General features: G+C 40.1%; 1 protein-coding gene across 3 annotated transcripts in view; it reads right to left on the bottom strand.

Annotated features, from left to right (window-relative positions):
• Dnah12 (dynein axonemal heavy chain 12) overlaps nucleotides 1-21797 on the bottom strand; it is a 168579-nt gene that overhangs the window by 52079 nt on the left and 94703 nt on the right. The window contains exons 41-52 of one of the 3 annotated variants that reach the window (XM_034498136.2): nucleotides 20499-20754; nucleotides 19280-19579; nucleotides 18401-18579; nucleotides 17619-17811; nucleotides 15874-16035; nucleotides 12355-12549; nucleotides 9514-9647; nucleotides 8470-8632; nucleotides 8016-8096; nucleotides 4695-4875; nucleotides 3233-3360; nucleotides 187-276 (exon numbers count right to left, since the gene is read on the bottom strand). In XM_034498136.2, the coding sequence (XP_034354027.1) occupies nucleotides 187-276; nucleotides 3233-3360; nucleotides 4695-4875; nucleotides 8016-8096; nucleotides 8470-8632; nucleotides 9514-9647; nucleotides 12355-12549; nucleotides 15874-16035; nucleotides 17619-17811; nucleotides 18401-18579; nucleotides 19280-19579; nucleotides 20499-20754 (2062 nt within the window). Of the gene's footprint in view, nucleotides 1-186; nucleotides 277-3232; nucleotides 3361-3384; nucleotides 4876-8015; nucleotides 8097-8469; nucleotides 8633-9513; nucleotides 9648-12354; nucleotides 12550-15873; nucleotides 16036-17618; nucleotides 17812-18400; nucleotides 18580-19279; nucleotides 19580-20498; nucleotides 20755-21797 lie in introns of those variants that run through there. The other 2 variants (XM_076931287.1, XR_013109428.1) reach the window with 2 other exon arrangements.

Below are 21797 nucleotides of genomic sequence, written 5' to 3'. Positions count from 1 at the left end.
TTCAAATGGAAAATCTGATACCTTCCTATTTTATGTAAATATGAACAATATTTCCTAATAAAGAAACTATTTATTACACAAAGATATTTAGAGAACTTTTTTTAGGTCAACAGTATACCAAAATAGTAATTTAACTCTCTAATCATCTGGAATAACTTTCAGAGAAGAAAATCCCACATCACTTACTGGGATGTTGTCCTTGTCATACTCCCGCAAATCTCGGAGAAAATTCATATCTCCCAGGAGTTTTTTGCTAGGTCCCCAGTAATCAAATATCTACAAACAAATTTCATAAAAATGCATTAGCTGTAGAATTAAAAGTGCACATTAGTCAGAAAAAAAATGTTTACATCTTAAACAAAGTCAGCCTAGGTAATTTACAGTGTTCCAGGCCAGTCAGGGAGATATGTGAAGCCTTGTCTAGAGAAAAGAGAAGAGAAGAGAAGAGAAGAGGGGAGGGGGGGAGAGGGGAGGAGAAGGGAGGAGAAGGGAGGAGAGGGGAGAGGGGAGAGGGGAGAGGGGAGAGGGGAGAGGGGAGAGGGGAGAGGGGAGAGGGGAGAGGGGAGAGGGGGGGAGAGGGGAGAGGGGAGAGGGGGGGAGAGGAGAGAGGGGAGGGGGGGAGAGGGGAGGGGGGAGAGGGGAAGAGAGGGGAGAGGGGAGAGGGGAGAGGGGAGAGGGGAGAGGGGAGAGGGGAGAGGGGAGAGGGGAGAGGGGAGAGGGGAGAGGGGAGAGGGGAGAGGGGAGAGGGGAGAGGGGAGGGGGGGGAGAGGGGAGAGGGGAGAGGGGGGGAGAGGAGAGAGGGGAGAGAGGGGAGGGGGGAGAGGGGAGGAGAGGGGAGGAGAGGAGAGGAGAGGGGAGGAGAGGGGAGAGGGGAGAGGGGAGAGGGGAGAGGGGAGAGGGGAGAGGGGAGAGGGGAGAGGGGAGAGGGGAGAGGGGAGAGGGGAGAGGGGAGAGGGGAGAGGGGAGAGGGGAGAGGGGAGAGGGGAGAGGGGAGAGGGGAGAGGGGAGAGGGGAAAGGGGAGAGGGGAGAGGGGAGGAGAGGGGAGAGGGGAGAGGGAAGGAGAGGGGAGAGGGGAGAGGGGAGGAGAGGGGAGAGGAGAGAGGGGAGAGGGGAGGAGAGGGGAGAGGGGAGAGGGGAGAGAGGAGAGAGGAGAGAGAAGAGAGAAGAGAGAAGAGAGAAGAGAGGAGGGGAGGAGAGGGAGGGGAAAGGAGGAGAAAGGAGAATAAGACAAGAGAGGCAAGACAAGAGACAAGACTCTTCTCCCTGAGAATGTGTTAAATAAATAAATATGAAGTATTTTAAATGTGGATATGAACATATTAAAATTTAATCAATAAAAACAGAGGTGATTATTTCTTTTGACAATTTAAAAAAAAGCAGTGTAGCCACTATGATAACAGTTTCACGTAAGAAAAAATATTTTTATTACTTTAGTCTTTTAAAAACCTTTAGCCTGTAATTTGCCCTGCTTGCAAGATGTGGTGAGGTAAAGGTGGCCCAGAATTTGTGGGAGTGAGCAGTCAATGACTGGTGCAACTTGAGACCCATACCACAAGAGGGGGCCATGGTTGACACTACCTGGAGAGCCAGGACCCAGAGACCTAGAATAGAACCAAATATGACTGAACCAATAAATAAATAGACAGATAAACAAACAAGTAAATAAAAGCGATTCCTAGTGATAGTCTACTATACTTGTAGACCAAAGCCTAGTATGATCGTCATCAAAAAAGGCTTTATCCAGTAAAGAGCAGATGCCAAACATTAGGGGAGCTTGGGGAATCCTGTGGAAAGGGGAAGGAGGATTGTGGGATCCAGAGAGGTCAAGGATACCACAAGAAAACCTACAAAATCAACTAACCAGGGCTCAAAGGGGCTCACAGAGAATGAAGCAATACTCAGTGAGCCTATATGGTCTGACTTTGGCCCTGTGTGTGTATGTTATGGTCGTGTAGCTTGGTGTTCTTGTGGGACTCCTAACAGTGGGAGCTGGTGTGTACTTTTCTGAAGGGAAACAGAGGAATAGTGGATTTGGGGTAGAGGGGAAGTGAGGGGTGTACTGGGAGAAGCAGAGGGAGGGGAAACTGCAGTCAGGATGTAATAATATAAAGAGAAGAATAAATAAATAAAATTTAAAATTTTGTAATACTTCAATTTTTTAAAAAGATTGGTTCTTTTTGTTTTGTTTTATTAAATTTATTTAGTGTATGTGTAAATTTAAATAACAAGACATTGTCTATTTATATATTATCTTAATGGAAAATATAATTTAAAAATTAATTTAGGAATTCAAGCCCAGGTATTATAAAACCCTGGAAAGTATCTGTAAATTCAGTGTAGAATGCCTACTTTCTTAAGGGATATATGCCTTGAACTATATTTGCAATACAGGTTACATTTCTTGTGCATTTGCTGTTTATGAGGCTTTTTACAGAAGAGCTTTATATGCATTAGCTAAGATCCTCTAACTTTGTGAACTGGATGCTCTGATTATCTTTTGAATAGAGTCCCTCAGAAATCCAGACACTTCATCCAGAGGTCACATGGCTCTTGGGGCCAAGGTTTCTGAATGTGGATATTCTGATCCACCACCCTTGCTTTTATGTTAATGTTTTATACCCAGAATCTCACCCTGCGCTCAGGCTGCCTTGAAATTCACTGCAGAGCTCAAACAGGCCTGGAGTTCACATCAGCCTTCCTGCCTCAGCCTCTCATGTGTTAGAATTAGGTCAGCCACAGTGCCTCACCCCCCCCCACACACCTTTTTTTTTTTGAGACAGGTTCTCATGCTGCCCAGGTTGGGCTTGAATGATGACCTTGATCCTTTTGCCTCCCTTCTGGAGAACTGGGATCATCAGACCTAACAGCACAAACTGGGGGTTTTGTTTGTTTGTTTGTTTGTTTTCTTTTACTATAATTCTCAAAACACATCTGTATGTTTTATTTCACACATTCTTACAAATCTTAGCTACAGAGCACAGGCCTCAGCTCATACAATATCACAGCAGGGGATGTGTAGAGACAGAAGAGAAAATAGAAACAGGAACTGCAGATATGACACTATATTTACTAGAACATATATAGAGCCTACTTTCTGCAGTTAATTCTCAGTACATTCAATCTGGAAAACAGTACTTCTTCCCTGGATTACAGGTTGTTGGTATTTAATTTGATAACAGTTGGTTCAAACAGGTTCTGTGCATTCATAAAGATGGTTTAATCAGTTATTACCTTGCCTCCAGTTCCTGAAGGATCTGAAATCTTTTCTGGTTTTATATCTTTCATGACACAAACAGCAGCCATGACTAGTTTAACACCAGCTGGGGGATTCTTCATTGATTTTACAATTGTAATATCAGCTGGCTGTATTAAAAGACAACAAGACATCCTTACAGAATATCTTATTTTTAAATAATGAGATTGTAAAGAATAATGTTGGGGTAAGGTGTGGTGGTATTCACTAGTCTCAGCTCTCAGGAAGTGATGGAAAGGGTGATTATGAACTGTGGCTAGCCTGGGCTACATAACAAGATGCTATCTCAAAACATTTTTAAAAAGTTATTTTGGGAAATAATGAAAAAAATTGAGTATTTTTTTGTTTTGCATGGTTATAAAAGAGAATTAGCAACAGAGAACTGAACACAGAGCAAGCCTAATAGTCCTCAAATGTTTGAGGGCTCCTAAGTCCTTATGAAGATAACATGTGTTATCTCCTTGTTAATTTCCTGACGTCCTGGGGTATTCTAAATGAGATAAACACAACTAAAATTTGAAACTAACATCAACAAATGAGGGAGAAGAGATGACATTTGTTTTTCTGGGTCTGTATGGCCACTTGGAATGATTGTTTCCAACTCTATCCATTTACAAGAAGTAGCTACTTCTGCAGCTTCCAGAACATATGTGCCTAGACAATTCAAAAGTTATGTCTCATGCAGTTGCAAGTGGTACTTTCTGCAGTATACTTTGGTGTGTGTGAAACATCCATGGCACACTGTGGTGTGTGTGTAACATCTGTGGTACACTTTGGTGTGTGTAACATCTGTGGTATACTTTGGTGTGTGTAATATCCATGGTACACTGGTGGTGTGTGTGCAACATCCACGGCACACTGTGGTGTGTGTGTAACATCTATAGTACACTTTGGTGTGTGTAGCATCTGTGGTACACTGTGGTGTGTGTGTAACATCTGTGGTACACTGTGTTGTGTGTGTAACATCCACGGCACACCGTGGTGTGTGTATAATATCTATGATACACTTTGGTGTGTGTAACATCTGTGGTACACTGTGGTGTGTATGTAACATCTGTAGTACACTTTGGTGTGTAACATTTGTGGTACACTGTGGTGTGTGTGTAACATCCACAGCACACTGTGGTGTGTGTGTAACACTTGTTATCCCATTTCCCTTTCCTATGCTCCTATTTCTTCCCTCTGGCCCACGTGCAGAACCTCTTTGGATTCACAAAGACCATTCATTCTGTTCCCATTAAACTATTTTGGTTGAAAATTATACACAACATAGGAAAAGTAAATATGTAAATATAACATCATATCAAAGAATACCGGTTAGATGCTAGCTTCATTTAACTTGACAAATAAATGACAGAGCCCACCATAAGAGAGCCAGGTCCCATTAACCAAAGACCTCACATTGCTCCCTTTTCTTGATGAAACCCCAGGTGGCAATACTTTCCTTAAGTGTGTCTAGTGCAGACAGAGCTGCTTCCAAGGCTGGAATTGCCTCGGCCAGGTCACTCTCACACTCATTTTTCAGAGCTTGGGCTTCCTCAGCCTTCCCGCTGGCTATTTCTTCGTCTAACTTTACGAATTTTCTTTTTGCTTCTACTTGTGCAGATTCTATCTCAATTATCTAAAGAAAAAGAAATATGGAAAAATGAAGACAAAATTTCAAGTAACCTGTTATTTCTTCCAGCCTAGAGACAAGACTGCTTGAATATCAGGGAACTCAACACACAATGGTGGATATTAGAAAGGTCTGTTAAGAAAGCTGTTATGAAATTTGAAGGCAAATGGATAGAGCTGGAAACAGTCATTCCAAGTGGCCATCCAGACCCAGAAAAACAAATGTCATCTCTTCTTGCTCATTGTGGATGTTGGTTTTGACTCTTTACATGTGTTTGTCTCATTTCGAATACCCACAGGTGTTAGGGAATTAACAAGGAGGCAGAGAGGGAATGGATTTCAAAGGAGGGAAGACCGAATGCAGTGATGTAAACATGAAAGGGGAGTGATTTGGCAGGAAGGGTTACATGGGGCTAGAGGAAGAGATTCAGGGAAGAACAACTAACACCCAAGACTTTCTGAGAGAGAAAAACTTCTGCCACAGAAGCCTCCTGAGACATCTACGTACATAGAGCGCCTAAATAAAATTATCCTTAACAATGCCCTACTAGACACTACAAAAAGCCCATTATCAGAAATGTGTTACCTCTATAGGTCTTGTTGGCCAGTAAGTTTCCGTAGACACCTAAATCTAACAGGCCATTACCATTGCTCTGGGTGACCCTTCAGAACTAAATGGTAAAACCCTGTTGCTGAAGATGTCACACACTGGAGGAGGTATAGAGCATGAAGAAATCAAGCTGATGTTTAACTTGGAAGCTTCATCCCTACTGGCTAGCTGTCACAGTGCTGTTGCTATGCTAAAAGTTAAAGGTTACCAGAGGATAAAAGTAATTATCAATCTTAGCCAGCTGTGAACCCTGCCAGCTGCAATGACTTGCCTGGCTAGAAATCCTCACTGGTACAACCATGGAACAAATGGAATAGGAGTAATAAAATACTTTCTGATAAGATTTAAGGCCTGACTGAGCTCAGTATTTCCATTTTGGACAAACCTCAGGAATGGAACATTGATCAGGCTAGCCCTTCTTGTCCTGGGAATACTTTTATTCCTGCCCATCATGTTAAAGCTTATCTTTAACACCATCAACATGTTGGCAGCCAAAGTATATGGTTTAAACCTGAAAATGGACCCCCAGACAAAGTTATTAAATTAACAGGCTGGCACGCCAAGGATGGGTAAGATCCTGCACAGAGCCTTACCAACCTAAGACAGAAGTGCATTGCCTTTGATAATGCATATTCCATGACAGGTAAGGAAAGCATTCTTGTCAGAATGACCTAAGACAGGCTCAGTCTTGTTAATGGAATAAAAAAGGTGGAGAGGTGGAGAGCCTTTGGGGCTGCTTGACAAGAAGCTGACATTGGCCAAGGACAAGGAAGTAGGCTTCAAGCAGGAATTTGACATTAGACTAGAACAAAGAAGCAATTTCAGGTAGGAGTCTAAATCATAGGCTACAACAAAGAAGTAATCTCAGGCAGGAATCTAAATATTAGCCCAGAACAAAGAAGTAATTTCAGACAGGATTCTAAATTTTAGACTAGAACAAGGAAGTAGGCTTCAGACATGAAAATGACCTTGGGCTAGGATAGGGAAGTAGGCTCAGATACTTTGGTCATTCTGATAAGCCTTTAGAAACAGTGATCACGGGAGTATTCATGTAACTGGGTTTAATGCCTTGCTTTTTCTTTGACTATTTGTGTTTATTGTATTGCTTGTTCCTCAACTATTTGCATCTATTGTATTGCTAGACCCTCAACTTAGAACTGACCTTATTACATGCATGTAATCAAAATGGTACAAAAGCATAAAGGAAGAGGGGGTATAGGATAGGGGGTTTTAGGGAGGGGAAATGGGGAAAGGGGATGACATCTGTACTGTAAATAAATAAAATATTCAATAAAAATATTAAATAAAAAAGATTTAAGGCCTGAATCACAAGATGCAACCCATACTTGGTTGGCACTGTTACTGGGGCAGAGAACAGATGGGTTGTAGGCGGGAACCATTACTATTACTCTGCTGAGTTCTAACAATTTCTCATTATAACCAAAAATTAATGTAGCTCTCAAATCTTATCAGAAAGCTTCTAGATCACATCTTTCTACTCACAGGGTTTGGGATTATTGCAGAGGAGGTAGTAAAGAGACTTTAATAGTCAGAGGCAGGAAGGGTGGTATGTAGGAGGAGCTAAGGTGGGAGGAGTAAGGAGAGGAAGAGGAGGAGTAAAGAGAGGAAGAGGAGAAGGAGAGGAGGAGCTAGGAGATGGGGGGGTTGGGACATGGAGCCAGATGTTCAAGTGTCTCCACCAGTCAAAGACAGTTGGTATATCTAAATTGGGTATTGGGTTACACTTCTGTTATTAAGCATTACTAAACTTATAAAGCCTTTGATCAACATTAAAAAAATTGTATAAAGGCAAAAAGGAGGAGTGGGATGGGATAGAGGTTTTCTAGGGAGGGGAAATGGGGAAAGGGATGGCATCTGAAATGTAAATAAAATATCACATAAAAAATAAATTAAAAAAATGAGTCAGAGGCAGCAGACAACTACAAGGAAACACATTTTCTGGATACAACAAGAGAGTTGCATATGTGAACTCAGCAATTAGGACAACATGCACCATTCCCAGGCAAGCTCACACAATGGCCATCCCTAGCTGAAGAGCTTTTGGAAAATGATAGCTGTTGGAAGACAGAGAATTGCTTTCTTTGATGACATGGCCCCTGGCAGATCTAACATCCTCTAGTATATAGGAGTATATATGTAGCACTAATGGGACTGAATGGGTTAAAAAAAATAAAGGCCCAAAGTTGGGTAGGTATAGAATGGGGAGTGGACCTGGGAGAAGATTAAAGGTGACTAACATACAATGTATGAAATTCTGAAAGAACTAATCAATATTTGAAGACAAAAGCTAGTTCTAGAATAAAATAAGAGGAAATATAAATACATGCGGCCTTAATTGGAAATAGGTTTCATACCACCCTTTAAGAGTAACAAACATGTAGAACCAGTGAGACTCACAGTCAATAGAAAGGTATAAACTCCTTAGGTTCCAGTGACAAAAAGTTAAAGGTTACTTTCTAGACTAGTTTTTCAGTATTTGATGGTCCTGTGAGTCAATAAAAATATTGATAGCCTACCTGCATCATACGTGCATTTTCAACTTTAGCCGCCTCCAGTTTGGGCTGTAATTCAACGAGCTCCAGCTTCATCTCACCAACCTAAGCAGACAGTTTGCTGTTAGGGTTTACCTTCTGTAACAGCTGGCATGGAAACCAGAAACTTAAATGCATCATAAAATTGTACATAACATCTGTCAGTAAACAGCTGCTCTTAGATTTCATACATTTAGTTTTTCTTTTCTTTCTTTCTGCCTTTCTTTTTCTTTCTTTTTCTTTTTTTGGTTTTGGGATTTTGGAGATAGGGTCTCTTTGTGTATTTCTGGCTGTCCTGGAACTTACTCTGTAGACAAGGCTGGCCTTAAATTCACAGAGATCCTCCTGCCTCTGCCTCCTGAGTGCTAGGATTAAAGGCGTGTGCCACCACCACCTGGCTCAGAATACTTTACTATTTTGAACAGTTTATCAGACTTACCTGAGACTCAGCAAAAGCTAACTGGTCAAGTCCATTCACATAGCGCTGTTTTGCTTCCATGACAGCTTGCCGTTTCTTAGTTAAAAGTTGCCGAAATGAGCCAATAAGTTCAAGATAAGAAGTAGCAGTAACATAGTTATGTCGTCCTAACTCTTCTAAGAACCTGAAGAAGAGTCAGGCAATAGGCCCCAGTATTAATAGTGAATCTCACAACGGTGGTAATTCAGCAGAGCACTAAAGATAGGCAATTATGAATAAAGGTTAAGGCTTATGCAGGACATGTTAAATAGTTAACTTCACGAAACTCTAGAAATCTATACACAATCATATTCAAAGTTCTTATCTGAAAAAAAATCAGACAATAATGACATGTTGAAAAAGCAAAAATCAAGGATGCCTATGGAAGGTGAATTACAGCAAAGAAAGATACATCTTTATTTTTCTACATGTTATATGCCAGAAGGCTCTAGCCTTGTAAGACACTTGAGCTATTGTATGAGGTAGGCAAGCCTCAGGAAAGGAGACTACAAATGGGACAAGTATGAGTTATGTTGTATGTTACATGTGGACTGAATGTATAAGAACAGACACACAAGACCAGCATATCGTATACATGGAAGGACATATGGGAATATACAAGTATGCAGACTACAGCACACTGCTTGGCACCACTGACCAAGCCAAGTATGGCAGATAACTGACTCTATATGGACGATATAACAGCACCAAAGTTCATGCATCTATGACCCAAGGGTGAAAGATCTATAGTTAGAACACACACAGTGTTGCATATCAGAAAACAGTTGTATGTTTTTAACAGATTCTAACTTCTTCTCATCATCTTCCAGATCTTTGTGAGGCATTCTTGGATCTTCATAATAAATTCTTCCTTTCTATTTTTTGCTAGCTGAGGGTTTTAATTAATTAAATAACCCAAAGATTATAAGACAAAGAAATAACATCAAAATGTTGGACTTTTGTGGAAAATTCAAGGCATTTAAAATACAAGGCATTTGCACAATTTAAAATGTCATCATTATTAACCTTTCTGAGAGGCGCATAATGGAAGTGTGAAAGTGTTTACAGATCGGGACTATCTCTTGTCGCTCAACCTCAGTGAGCTCCACGGTTTCTAGGAAATTCACAGCTACACGTTCAAGAGCATCTTCAGGCCACGGCTGGAAAGAGGAAGAAAAATGTATTGAAGATGAGCAGCCTTAGTGCAAGCATGTAAGTCATGACTTCACACAGGGGAAGAGTTTAGGGTTATGAAGAGGTTAAGGTTTAATGAGAAGTAGGCTGAGAGCCTGATATTTTTTAGATTTTTTTACACATTAAAATGAAAACCAGGATGCATGATAAGGACTAATGACATGTTGCATATTAAGAACATAATTATCCCCTTCTCCACACCTCTACGTGGCTGTCCATTAGGCATCTTGATTTTAGCATGTTCGTTGTAGACGATGCTAACTGTCTACTTAATATCTACTATACCCTTCTCCCGTATGAGAAAGAGAGGAAAACCCTTTTTAATTTGGATTTCTGTCACTGGAAGTCCATCATAATTTATTTATTTATTTTTTTGTTTTTTTGAGACAGGGTTTCTCTGTGTAGCCCTGGCTGTCCTGGAACTCACTCTGTAGACCAGGCTGGCCTTGAACTCACAGAGATCCAGGTGCTTCTGCCTTCCAAGTGCTGGGATTAAAGGTGTGCACCACCACCGCCCGGCCATAATTCCTATCATAACATCTGAAGCTGAAGTTTTTGGGTTTTTTTTTCTACCCCAAAGTCCCTTTTGCCCATTTTTTTCATTGCCCACCTCAATGAAGGGCTTTCTTCTGCTTTGTCCTGAACTATGACAACTGTGATCTTGTTCCTGGACCTTTCTCTTGCTGTTTCCTCTGACCAGAATCCTCTTCTCTCAGTCCTTGATGTGGTTCACTTTCTCACTTCCTTTATGTTTATGCCCTAGACTATCATAAAGTTCTTCCTAGAATGTTCTTTCTAGAATAACCTTCTTCCTGTTATTATACGACCTCTTGTGGAGAGTGTTATCTTCATAACTTACTAATTAACACCTCAGGTATAGTTTGCTTGTTTGCCTGTTACTGGCTTTCATTCAACCCTTGACAGAAATAAAACCCATGGAAGCAAGGAGTGCTTAAAATGATACTGGACAACCAATATTTTAAATGTTTAATTGAACAGTTTATACTACTTTACTTTTTGTTAGAATATTTTCCAGATTTCCTTTCATTCAGTTTCAACAAGACACTTGTAATCTTTTTCCTTTTAGAGCAGTGCTCATTTTAAGATCTTCCTTTTGGGGGTGGGAGGTTCAGGACAGGGCTTCTCTGTGCTGCCCCAGCCATCCTCCTCTGCCTCTGCTTCCCAAAGGTACAGCCCACCACCCTCATGTCAGCAGGCTTCTTTTAATCAGAAGTCCTGAGCCAAAGAAAAATGTTGCCTTTCTTCCAAACAAGGGGCAATTTGTCCTCTTTGACTGCCCTCAGGCTGGCACATTAATTTTACTGTTAGCTTCAGAATTCAGAAGGTCTCAAAACATGAGCTCTTCAAGGCCTTAAGCCTCGTGGCCTTCATACTAGCACTGTACCACTGACTCCTCAAAGCCTCCCAGTCTGTGGACTGAAGATCTTGACAACTGCAAGGCTCCATAATCATGGGGACCAAACCCATTCATAATCCTCTCCCTACACACACACACACACACACACACACACACACACACTCCTTTCTGTATTAAATTTTGGGGACTATAAGCATGGGGTTCGTGCTTAGGACCCAGGTTTGATTCCCAGAATTCATGTGACAGTTTACAACTGTCTTTAACTCCAGTTCTAGGTATCTGAAGTCCTCTCTTGGCCTTCTTGGACATAAGTGGTATATTGACATACACACAGGCAAAATATCCATACATTTTGTATGGATATTTTTTTACTTTTAAATAAAAATAAATTAATTAAAACGTGTAGCTTAGAAGAAAATGTGCTACTGGTTCAATGGGAAAGGTTTCAGCCACTTTTTTTTTTTTAAGATTTATTGATTTATTATGTACACAGTGTTCTGCTTGCATGTGTGTATGCCAGAAGAGAGCACCAAGATCCCATCACAGATGGTTGTGAGCCACCATGTGGTTGCTGGGAATTGAACTCAGGACCTCTGAAGAGCAGTCAGTGCTCTTAACCATTGAGCCATCTCTCCAGCCCATTCAGCCACTTTTTCATTAGATTGGAGGCCTGCTCCACAGGAGGGGACATACACATACACACACACATACACACCTCAAAGGGAAGACTTGTTTAGTTATTTAATATAAAATTATAATACATAGTTGGCATAAAATTATATAATAGAAAGTTATATTAATTCAGTTATATGCAATATATGTGGATACTAATGTATTTTATTAAACACACACACACACACACACGCACGCACACGCACGCACGCACACGCACACGCACACGCACACGCACACGCACACACACACTATCCTATGGTTCCACATCTACCTTTTTATGTAACTGACTCATCTTTGTACTTTAGAAATTTTCTTTCTTCCTCAGTATACACTTTGCATATCAATGTTATGTGTCTTCCATTTCCTGCCTATTGTTTTTCATGTCTTCTAGTCTAGACTATGAACTCTTTCTGGGAAACACATAATCTTATCCGCTCCTGGTAAGTACTATAGCTCCTAAGTACTAAGCCCATCATTATACTAACTGACTAATGAATCATTAGTCAACTGCTGAATATTAGTCAAGCTTAAATAAATTTTTTATAAAATTCTTAGAATTAACAACTCTGCTACCTCATTACAAAACAAAACAAAACAAAACAAAACAAAGTAAAACAAACCTGAAACCAATCAATAGTACAACAATTGATGAGGGATGGGAATTGTCTCAGACGATTTCGGAAGGCATCTCCTATAGGGCTAAAGGCCACCACGATGTGAAGATTATCTTTGCAACGGTTCACAAAGAAGGCAAACAGGGCTAAGGGACTGAGTTCACCATGTTTATTGCCAGCCTGAGCTACTGGACGGACACCCTACAGAAGAGAAAATAGAAACCTTGTAAATAAACATAGATTTGCTATAAGGAGATTATCAACTATCAGATATTAGAATATTGGTTTTGTATTAACTGTCGTTAAAATTTTATTTTTATGACAAAGGGATGGTTTTGATACAGTTTATGCTTACAAAATCTCTGCCTGCACAATAACTTTATAATTTAAAATCAAATATCTGCCAAGAATTTACCAGGTAAAGTTAATCAGAAAGATTCATCAAGACTACATGTAGGCCTAAATGCAACATTGGTTTCAAGAGGAAAGACAGAAGTTACTGCAATGTCCACCAGTAAGAAACTAACTAAACTCACAAAACATCCTTATAACCTTTATACTAGATTTTACACAACTTTTTAAACAACAAAGTAAAAGCAGACTCAGAAAGACAAATACTGAATGCATGCTTTCTCTTATAAGCAAGATCAAGATTTCATATGTGTGTGTATATTATATATATATATAATAAACATATATGATATATATATATAATGTACAGCAGAAATGTGGGAAAAGGAGACTAAAGAAAGGCTGAGAATGAGAAGATAATAGGAGAGAAAGGAAAAAAGGCCAAATACTGAAAATTTTTTCTCATATGTAGAACTTAAAAGTAGAAAGGGGGGGAAGAGAAGGTCCAAAGGAAGGAAATGAGCAAAGCACAATGTCATAGAAAAAAACCTGCTACTTTGTATGCATACTAAATTAAGAAAACCACAATTATTAAGATGTATTATTTTGTGCTATGGTAAGATCAGCAAAATAAAATAAATGAAAAAAAAACCCAATTACATTATGTAAGAATACATAAAATCTGAGTTATTGTGTTGAGTTTAAAAATATGTAGTCTGGAGGGGATGTATGCCCATTGGTCTAAGAGCAGCATGGCTGCTATGGGGGTAACCAATCACTTTCTGCTCAGATTTGAAGCCTGCTGCTCAGGAGAGAATTTATGCCTCATACTTAAACCCCATCAAAAGCCCATGGCTCACGAAGCCATGCACCCTAAGGGGAAGCCTGCTCCTGCTGTTTTGTTAAATGGACCTGTTGTCAAACTACCTTCCAAATATTTATGCTCATTTCATAAGTCAGGGCTGCTTTCAACTTTGGTCAGAGAAAGTTTCTTTTGGCATGGGACCATGGTTAATGCAGAAATGCATACCTGGGTAAAATACTGTTGAGTTCACAGATCTACAAAGAACATCTATATCACCCCACGCCCACCCCAAGGCTCAGAGCGCATCATAGGAGTAAAGGAGAGATGAACATAGCGTGGAGCAGAGCGAGAGGTGCTGTGAAATGCTGTCTTTTGGCTGTGGATTGCAGGCATGAACTCAGAGGCTGTAATTACCTGCACAAGATCAAGCCAGTCAGCACCCCAGCATGGATGAAGGAGGGCTCACTAGTCATCCCCCAAAGCTGAGGTGCTACTGGCAGTTGATTACTGCTGGAGAAGGGAGAGTCGATTTTAGTCAGGGGCGTGACCACTCGAGGTCGAGGTGAGACCACACCCCAGTGTACGGCCTCATTCCCATGTGCAAGCTGCCAGCACTAACCAGACTCAGTGGATTATAAAAATAAAGGAAGGAAGGAAGGAAGGAAGGAAGGAAGGAAGGAAGGAAGGAAGGAAGGAGACAGACAGACAGGAAGGAAGGAGAGGATTGTATGTGATGGGTCTGAGGAGGGAGAAGGGAATTGGTAAATGAACATAACCAAGATACATTGTGAAATTGTGAATACATGTATGAAACAAAGGATAAATGAAACATATATATTTTAAATATATAGGCTGGATGTGGTGGTGTACACCTAGCACTTAGTACTGAGGTAGAAGCATACTAGTGTGGTGTCCTAGCACATAGGCTGAGGTAGGAGACCAGCCAGAGCTACATCAGTAAGGCCCAGTTTTAAAGAAGAAAAAAAAAAAAAAAAAAAAAAGGTCTATGTGGGCTTGCTATGGTGCGCACCTGGAACTACTCAGATGGCTGAGGCAGGAGGACTGCCTGAACCTAGGCACCTGGAGCCCAGCCTGACAACAGAGAGATCTCGTCTCAAAGATGTATGCAGGGACTGGAGCAGTGGTTCTCAACCTTCCTAATGTTGCAGCTTCTTCCATAGTTTTCACATTGTGGCGACCCTCAACCATAAAATTATCTCACTGCTACTTTGTAACTTTTTCTACCGTTATGAATCATAATGTAAACATCTGATAATGCAGGATCTGATGTGTGGACCTCAGAGGGGTCCCAAGCCCCAGACTGAGGGCCGCTTGGCTAGAGAGATGCCTCAGTGGTTAAGAGCACTCACTGCCCTTCTAGAGGATCACAGTTCTTAGCACTCATGTCTGGTGGCTCATAAGTGCCTGTAACTTCAATTCCAGGGGACCTGAGGCAGACACTGGCACATACTCTCCTACACATAAACAAAAACAGGACATTTTAAAAGTGTGCATAAACTATGCACATTTAAAATAAAATAGTGAAGGAGTGAAAAGTTTAATAAAATAATAATAGAAAGTTAATAGCTAAAGCAAGCAAGCAAGCAAGTCTGGGAAAGCTTAAGAAATCTCACTCCCCACGGGTGACTATTCTGTGTATGGAAATTTGTGAAGAATTTGTTCTTCCTATTAACTGGGAACATAGCCATTCATGAGCTGTCTTCATGATATCCCCAGTACTGCTCAGGTAAAAGCAAAACCACTTTTTTTTTTTCTTTTTCAGCCCAGGCTACAAACTAGTAACATGCCATTTACCAAAGGGTTTCTAAGTGTTCAACACTACACACATGCTTCCCTCACCTCACTATAGCCCTATGTAGGGGGAACTGCTATCATTGCTCCTACTCCATCCAACGCAAAAGGAGAGGGCCTAGACTCTAAAGGTGAGTCCATTTCACTCTGGGAGGAAACAGCCAGACACGAGTAAGGACAAAAACAGTTGTGCTCAATGAGAAAGGAGGAGATCTTAGAAATGGGGGTCAAAGTAGCTGACAGTTGACAATAGTAGGTGCTATGCAATTGTATTTTACCAACTGGATACAAAACCTGACTTACATTTATATCATTCACATACACACACACACACAGAGACACACAGAAGTATATTAGAATTAATATATATATAAAGAATAGATATAACATATCTATACTATATATAATTATATATGTATCTAGAAATACATATTAAAACTATAGAAAGAATTTTTTTATATATTCTAGATAATTCTTTATAATATATACAATATTAGAACTGTAAGAAAAGGGTTTTATTAAGACGTTTGAAAATTATTCTGGATAGCAGAATTTACCTCCATCACTTCTTGCTTCTCATCTGCTGCAAAAATGTTAGGAACTTCACCAGTGTTGAGCACACTGTCAATATCTTCTAGGAACGCCTCCTCCTTAATCTGGGTGTCTGTGATCAGGAAGACTGTCTTCTGGCCTTTCACACCAACATTTCTCAGCAAGGTCTTAAAGAAAAAAATGTACTTATAAGCAGAATGTGGGGGACTCGGGCTGGGCTGGCTTTTCCTTTCTTTGCACACTTTGATGTAAGGGTACTTGGATTCTGCTGGGGCTGTCAATCAAGAACTTCATTTCTCCCATACTTTAGGTGGGCGATCCAAACTACTTAGTGCCTGGCTAGATAACTTTCATAGTAACTGAAAGGCACTCTGTAGGCTGATGTGAGAGAAAAGGTCATGAACTGTCTTACTCAGTGTGAATCCCATGAGCTGCAATGCTCAGTGCAACAACGATATGAATATTATGGGGTACAGGAGACAGCTTATGATTGGTTTCAAGGCCTGATCTGCCTGAGGAAACTCATAGATGGCACTGTAACCTTGGCCAAGAATCCCTGCTTGGGAAGGTGATTTTCACAGGGACAACAGCCTAAAAGTGTTATTTTTGCTAAGTGGATACAATGTTTGTGCTGAATAGTTTTATGTCAACTTGACACAAGCAAAGTCATCTGAGAGGAGAGGACCTCAGTTATGAAAATGTCTCCACAAGATCAGGTTGTAGGCAAGCCTGTCGAGCATTTTCTTAGCGAGTGATTGATATGGGATGGCCCAGCCTATTGTAGGTGGCATCACCCCTGGACTGGTGGTCTTCGGTTCTTTAAGAAGGTAGACTGAGCAAAATGGGAAGCAAGCCAGTCAGCAGCACCCCTCCATGGCCTCTTTAGCAGCTCCTGTCTCTAGGTTCCTGTCTTGTTCGAGTTCCTGTCCTGACTTTTGATGATGGACCATGCTGTGGAAGTGTAAGCCAAATAAACTCTTTTCTCCACAACTCACTTTTGGTCATGGTGTTTCATCACAGCAATAGAAACCCTAACTAGGACAGCATTAAACTTCCTAATAAACACGTATTCCTTTACCCACAGATTAGCCCGGCTCTCATCCCTCATTAGAGAATTTTCTTATTGTAGTGGATGATCACTAACACGACAACTAGTAAAGCTGCAGAGAGTAAGTGACTGTGCAATGCTCAGCTTCAAACAGAAAACCTTGTCCCCTCCTTCTCCCTAGGCTCAGGAAACATCACACAGGAGAGATAGAAAGACTGTAAGAGCTAGAAGTTGGGAATGGTTGGTGTGACATATTGGGTTTTTTTTGTTTTTTGTTTTTTTGGATAAGACAGGGCTGTTGCACTCATAAACTCAAAGCAGCAGTGGCTGTCTGTACAAGACCTTATAGAAAGCATATATTCATGTGAAATAAATCTTCTCAGACTAGGATAAGGACAGAGTTGGTGGCAACTGTGGTAACTTGCATTAGGAAGCCTGGTCTTGTTATCTATCATTTCCTTCAGTTTCGGTGTCTTCAGCAGTGAAACATAGAGACAGCTATACCTGCTTTATCACAGTGTTATGTCTATGGAATGAGATTATGTATTTAAGGCACTCAGGAGGTGTTCATCCAGGCAGGCACCCGGTGGGCAGTATTAGCATAACCACTCAAATATTCATAGCTACGTAGGGTGGCTCTCCTTTACTAGTCAAGGATTGAGCTATTTTCATTTTTCACTGTAGCTATCTTCATAATTTTACCTTGATATCCTCTCTCCACTCATTCATACCATAACTCTTAGAAATTTCTGGTTGGAAAATCTGCATTTTTGCCATAGACGTAGCCAGATTAGTTAAAGACTGCCGACCACTTCCTCCAAGCCCTATAAGCAAAGCGTTTCCACCAGACTGTTTTAGAATGCGGCATATTCTTGATAAATGTTCCAGAACATACCTGCCAAGAATAAGGGTTATTATCCATAGCAATATACATGTAAATTTACTTATCATTTTATTATACATATTTTACAACACCCTGTTCAGTATATAGAGACACAAAATTTCCCGAGAAAGTAAACCATGCAGGAGGTGGGGCTGTGAGAATTCTTGCTGCAAACCGAACGACTTAAATCCGACTCTCCAGAACTCACAATCACATCTGGAGGCAACAATACAAACATCTGTAACACCAGAACACATAGGTGGGGGATGGGAGCCACAGATCCCAGACTCTCTAGTGGCTCATGGGGACACCTTGCCTGGCTTACAGTGGCATCTAGGTCCTGCTGTAAATAAGTGGAAAGATGAGGACAGGCACCTCACGGATGCCTTCTGACCTCCATTCTCTGTCCAAAGACACAGGAGTTTCTTTTTAGTACTACAGACTAAGGGGAGGGCTGGCTGAAACAAGAACTTAATAAATTGCTGATATTTTATATGGTAATATATATGACAAGTGTTTGCTATATTTTTTTGTTTTAAATATTTAATAAAAATTATAAATAAGAGTTTCAAGCACATACATAAATGTAAAACAGAGGTACCTAAACACAACAAGATTCATTCTTCTTTTGTGAGTTTGATTATACTCATCTAAGCACTGGTCAACAACATCATTAAAGTGGTGAATATTTGAAATTTCAATATAAATTCGATCATCTCCTTCTAGATCAGGATTCATATAATCCCCAAACATGAGATTTCTTAAGTCTTCTTCAGTTACCTATTGAGTAGAAGTTAAATTTAAAAATAAATTTAAGGAAAAAATACAGAAAATTATTTTATGTCATAATTGACTATTATCTAATTCTTTTAAACATTAAGATAGAAAATAATATGTATATAAAATTAACACATAAAATGGTAAGTTTATGCAAGAAAAAGAAAAGTTTTATTGCTTTTTCTATAGTCTGAAAATCAAAAGATTTGTTTTTATTTTATGAGTGCTTTGCTGCTATCTATACAAGTGTATCATGTGTGTGCTATGCCTGAAGAGGCCAGAAGATGGTGTCAGACCCCTTGGAGGTGGAGTTATAGGTGCTTGTGAGCTGCCATGAGAGTGGTAGGACTCTAACTCAGGTCCTCAGCAAGAGCAGCCAGTGCTTTTAACTGCTGGGCATCCTCAGACGCTTTTTCTGTAGACTGGAAATTCATCTTTCTGACTTTATTAAAGAAGTGTCTATGAGAGGTGGTACCATGCTATATACTCTGTACCATCTCATTAGCAGCTACCATAGAGGGTTTCATGCTCTATATCGCGTGCATTCTTCTACAGACTAATCTTAAACACGTATGCATGAAAAAAAGTAAAAGAATAGGTTCAATAAAAGCCAAGTGCATTTTTGTGAGATACGTTCATTAGTTACAACAGCTACTGAAATTCTGTTTTAACCTGACATGTTTTTAATTACTCGTATACTTACTGGAGCATTCCCATTCCGCAGATGATTAAAGACAGTATCGAATGACTCCTTAAAGTGGTCTTTTATAACATTTTTAATTAATTGGAAGAGCCAGTTCCGATCTTCATCATTAATAAGGCGGTCATAAAACACACGGAGAACCTCATGCACAAACAGGCGGATCATAGTGTGCTTGCTCTCTACAGCGTCTTTCTCAATGAGTAAGCAACCCCGGATGACACGTGAGAAATCACGCAAGTTGAAAGTATAATGAGATTTTGCAGGAGTGGGCAAAAGATTTCCCATAGATTGTTTATATACCTGTGAAGGAAAAAAATGCAACAGTTCAGAAATAAAATGCTTATGATTAACAGTTCTAACAAAGCAGTATAATCACTTTTCCTATTAGATTCTATCACTTTGGAAACATGTATATTTTAAGCGTAGCATGGAGTACATGTTCATTTTGCTCTATAGCACTAAACCAGGTCACACTAAGTTGGGTGAACTTATTAGCCCCTTGGATTCCATTCAATCTTACTTTACTTTCCATTTGTTATAATTGTTCCACTACAGATGACCTGAAAGTTACTAAGCAGCTTAAAATTGCAATAGAAACTAAAACCAGGTAACTCATTCTACAGCATTCCAAATAATGTCCTTTAAATTACCAATAACATTAACTAATCAATTTTCTCCCTTATTCTCTTCCTGTTAGAGTCGGGTTCCTCTTCCTTCTCCTATGTTAATTGGTGTAATATAGAAACAAAGTATATTTTTTTTCTGAATGCTGCATTCATTATAAAAAAGTTAATACTCTTTTTAAAGAAGGTTAATTAACATGTCATTTCAGTGATTAAAAAATTGGGCCTCGCTGGGCAGTGGTGGCACATGCCTTTAATTCTAGCACTTGGGAGGCAGAGGCAGATGGATTTCTGAGTTCGAGGCCAGCCTGGTCTACAGAGTGAGTTCCAGGACAGCCAGGGCTACAAAGAGAAACCCTGTCTCGAAAAACAAAACAACAACAACAAAAAAAAAACAACAACAAAAAATTGGGCCTCCAAGAGGTCAAACTGCTTGTTCCAGGAGATCCACCTAGGGACAGCAACCAAGGAGCAACACCAGTTAGACTCTCTGCTTCCAAATCTATGATTTTCCTGCTCAGAAAGCATCTGACCAGGATCTCTGAGTGGAAACCAAGGACAGCTAAGGGAACAACATGTCTGTATTACTTGCTCACCTCCATAGTCCCACTGACTATTTGGTGTCCAAGCACAAAGTACTCTGGAGAAAAATCATGAGCCCTAAGGTAGAACACCATGATTGATGAGAAAATTCTGACCATGGTTTCATCACTGAAAGAATTGATAGTGCAGATGTTGAAATGTCGAATAAAACGGGGGGTGACAGCATTTCTTCCGCCACCTGGAGGACCCATGGCAGCTATCAGCAATATATCAACCAGTATGATTTTACTGGTGTCCTTAAGGTCATACCTGGAAAGCACACACGAAGAGAAAAGAGAAGATGGAATTAAACACAGTAGCCTAGAGATTCAGTTAGTTTTACTTCTGTGGAAGAGAATGTTTTATTTCAGCCACAGCTCTATCCCTCCTCTCACAGATGCTGATCCTGGTTCCCTTCCCTGACTTTCCCGTTATTTCCATGCTTCCTTACAATCTGATTCTGCTAAATTTTCCTTTTCTCTAAAACTAGAATTCTGGAAGAGCATACCTATGATGTACTTATAGCTGGTTATAGTTAGGGGTGATGGTCCCACTTTGCCTAAGGTGAGCCTGGTTTGTACTTGTTATCCTGGAATAATTATCAATAACATCCTCTTATTCTTAGCTCTGTTTCAGTTTGATCTTCTTAGCATCTTTGGTTTTATCTTCAGAATGTATTAACATCTAAATATTACCTACTCATTTTTTATGTAGTGAGGACTCCATTACAGAGAAATAAAACTTCAAAGAAGTTCTAATTAGATATCTAAATGACAAAATTTAGTTGACTATTTCAACAGGCCATCAAGTTCTCTAATACTGAAGCTTTCATCTGAAGGTCTGAAGAGTGGGAGTTGGGTTCAAAGGCCTTGCAAAAAATAGTGGTTTTTTTTTTTTTTCCATCAACTAGCACTAGGACATCCACATATAGAAAGTAAATTTAAACACTGACTCTATATACCTTTTACAATATTTAATTCAAAACGGATCACAGACCTCAATATTAAGTATAAAACCATCAAACTCTTAAAAAATAACTGTAGTGAGAACCTTTTTTTAAAAATCACAGAAATATTATAAATATTATAAGAACATGTTTTTGTTTCAGTCCCAGGTGTAGGATATGCGGCTGCTTCACACTGTTCACAGCAGCTGACTATGATTGGCCTGGTGCTCTAGCACAGGTGTGATTTTGCCAGTGGCAGATAGTTTCTGCAATTGTGTGATGCTGGGAATTCTGGGGACTTTTCAGTGGGCAGATAAATGCTAGGGCCCTGGGAGACAGGGTGTGTGGTTGGTGGCTGGTGGTTGCT

The sequence above is a fragment of the Arvicanthis niloticus genome, chromosome 3, assembly GCF_011762505.2.
Source record: "Arvicanthis niloticus isolate mArvNil1 chromosome 3, mArvNil1.pat.X, whole genome shotgun sequence".
Classification (NCBI taxonomy): domain Eukaryota; kingdom Metazoa; phylum Chordata; class Mammalia; order Rodentia; family Muridae; genus Arvicanthis; species Arvicanthis niloticus.
The sequence above is the reverse complement of the archived record's forward strand: the minus strand, read 5'-3'. Positions and strand labels throughout refer to the sequence as shown.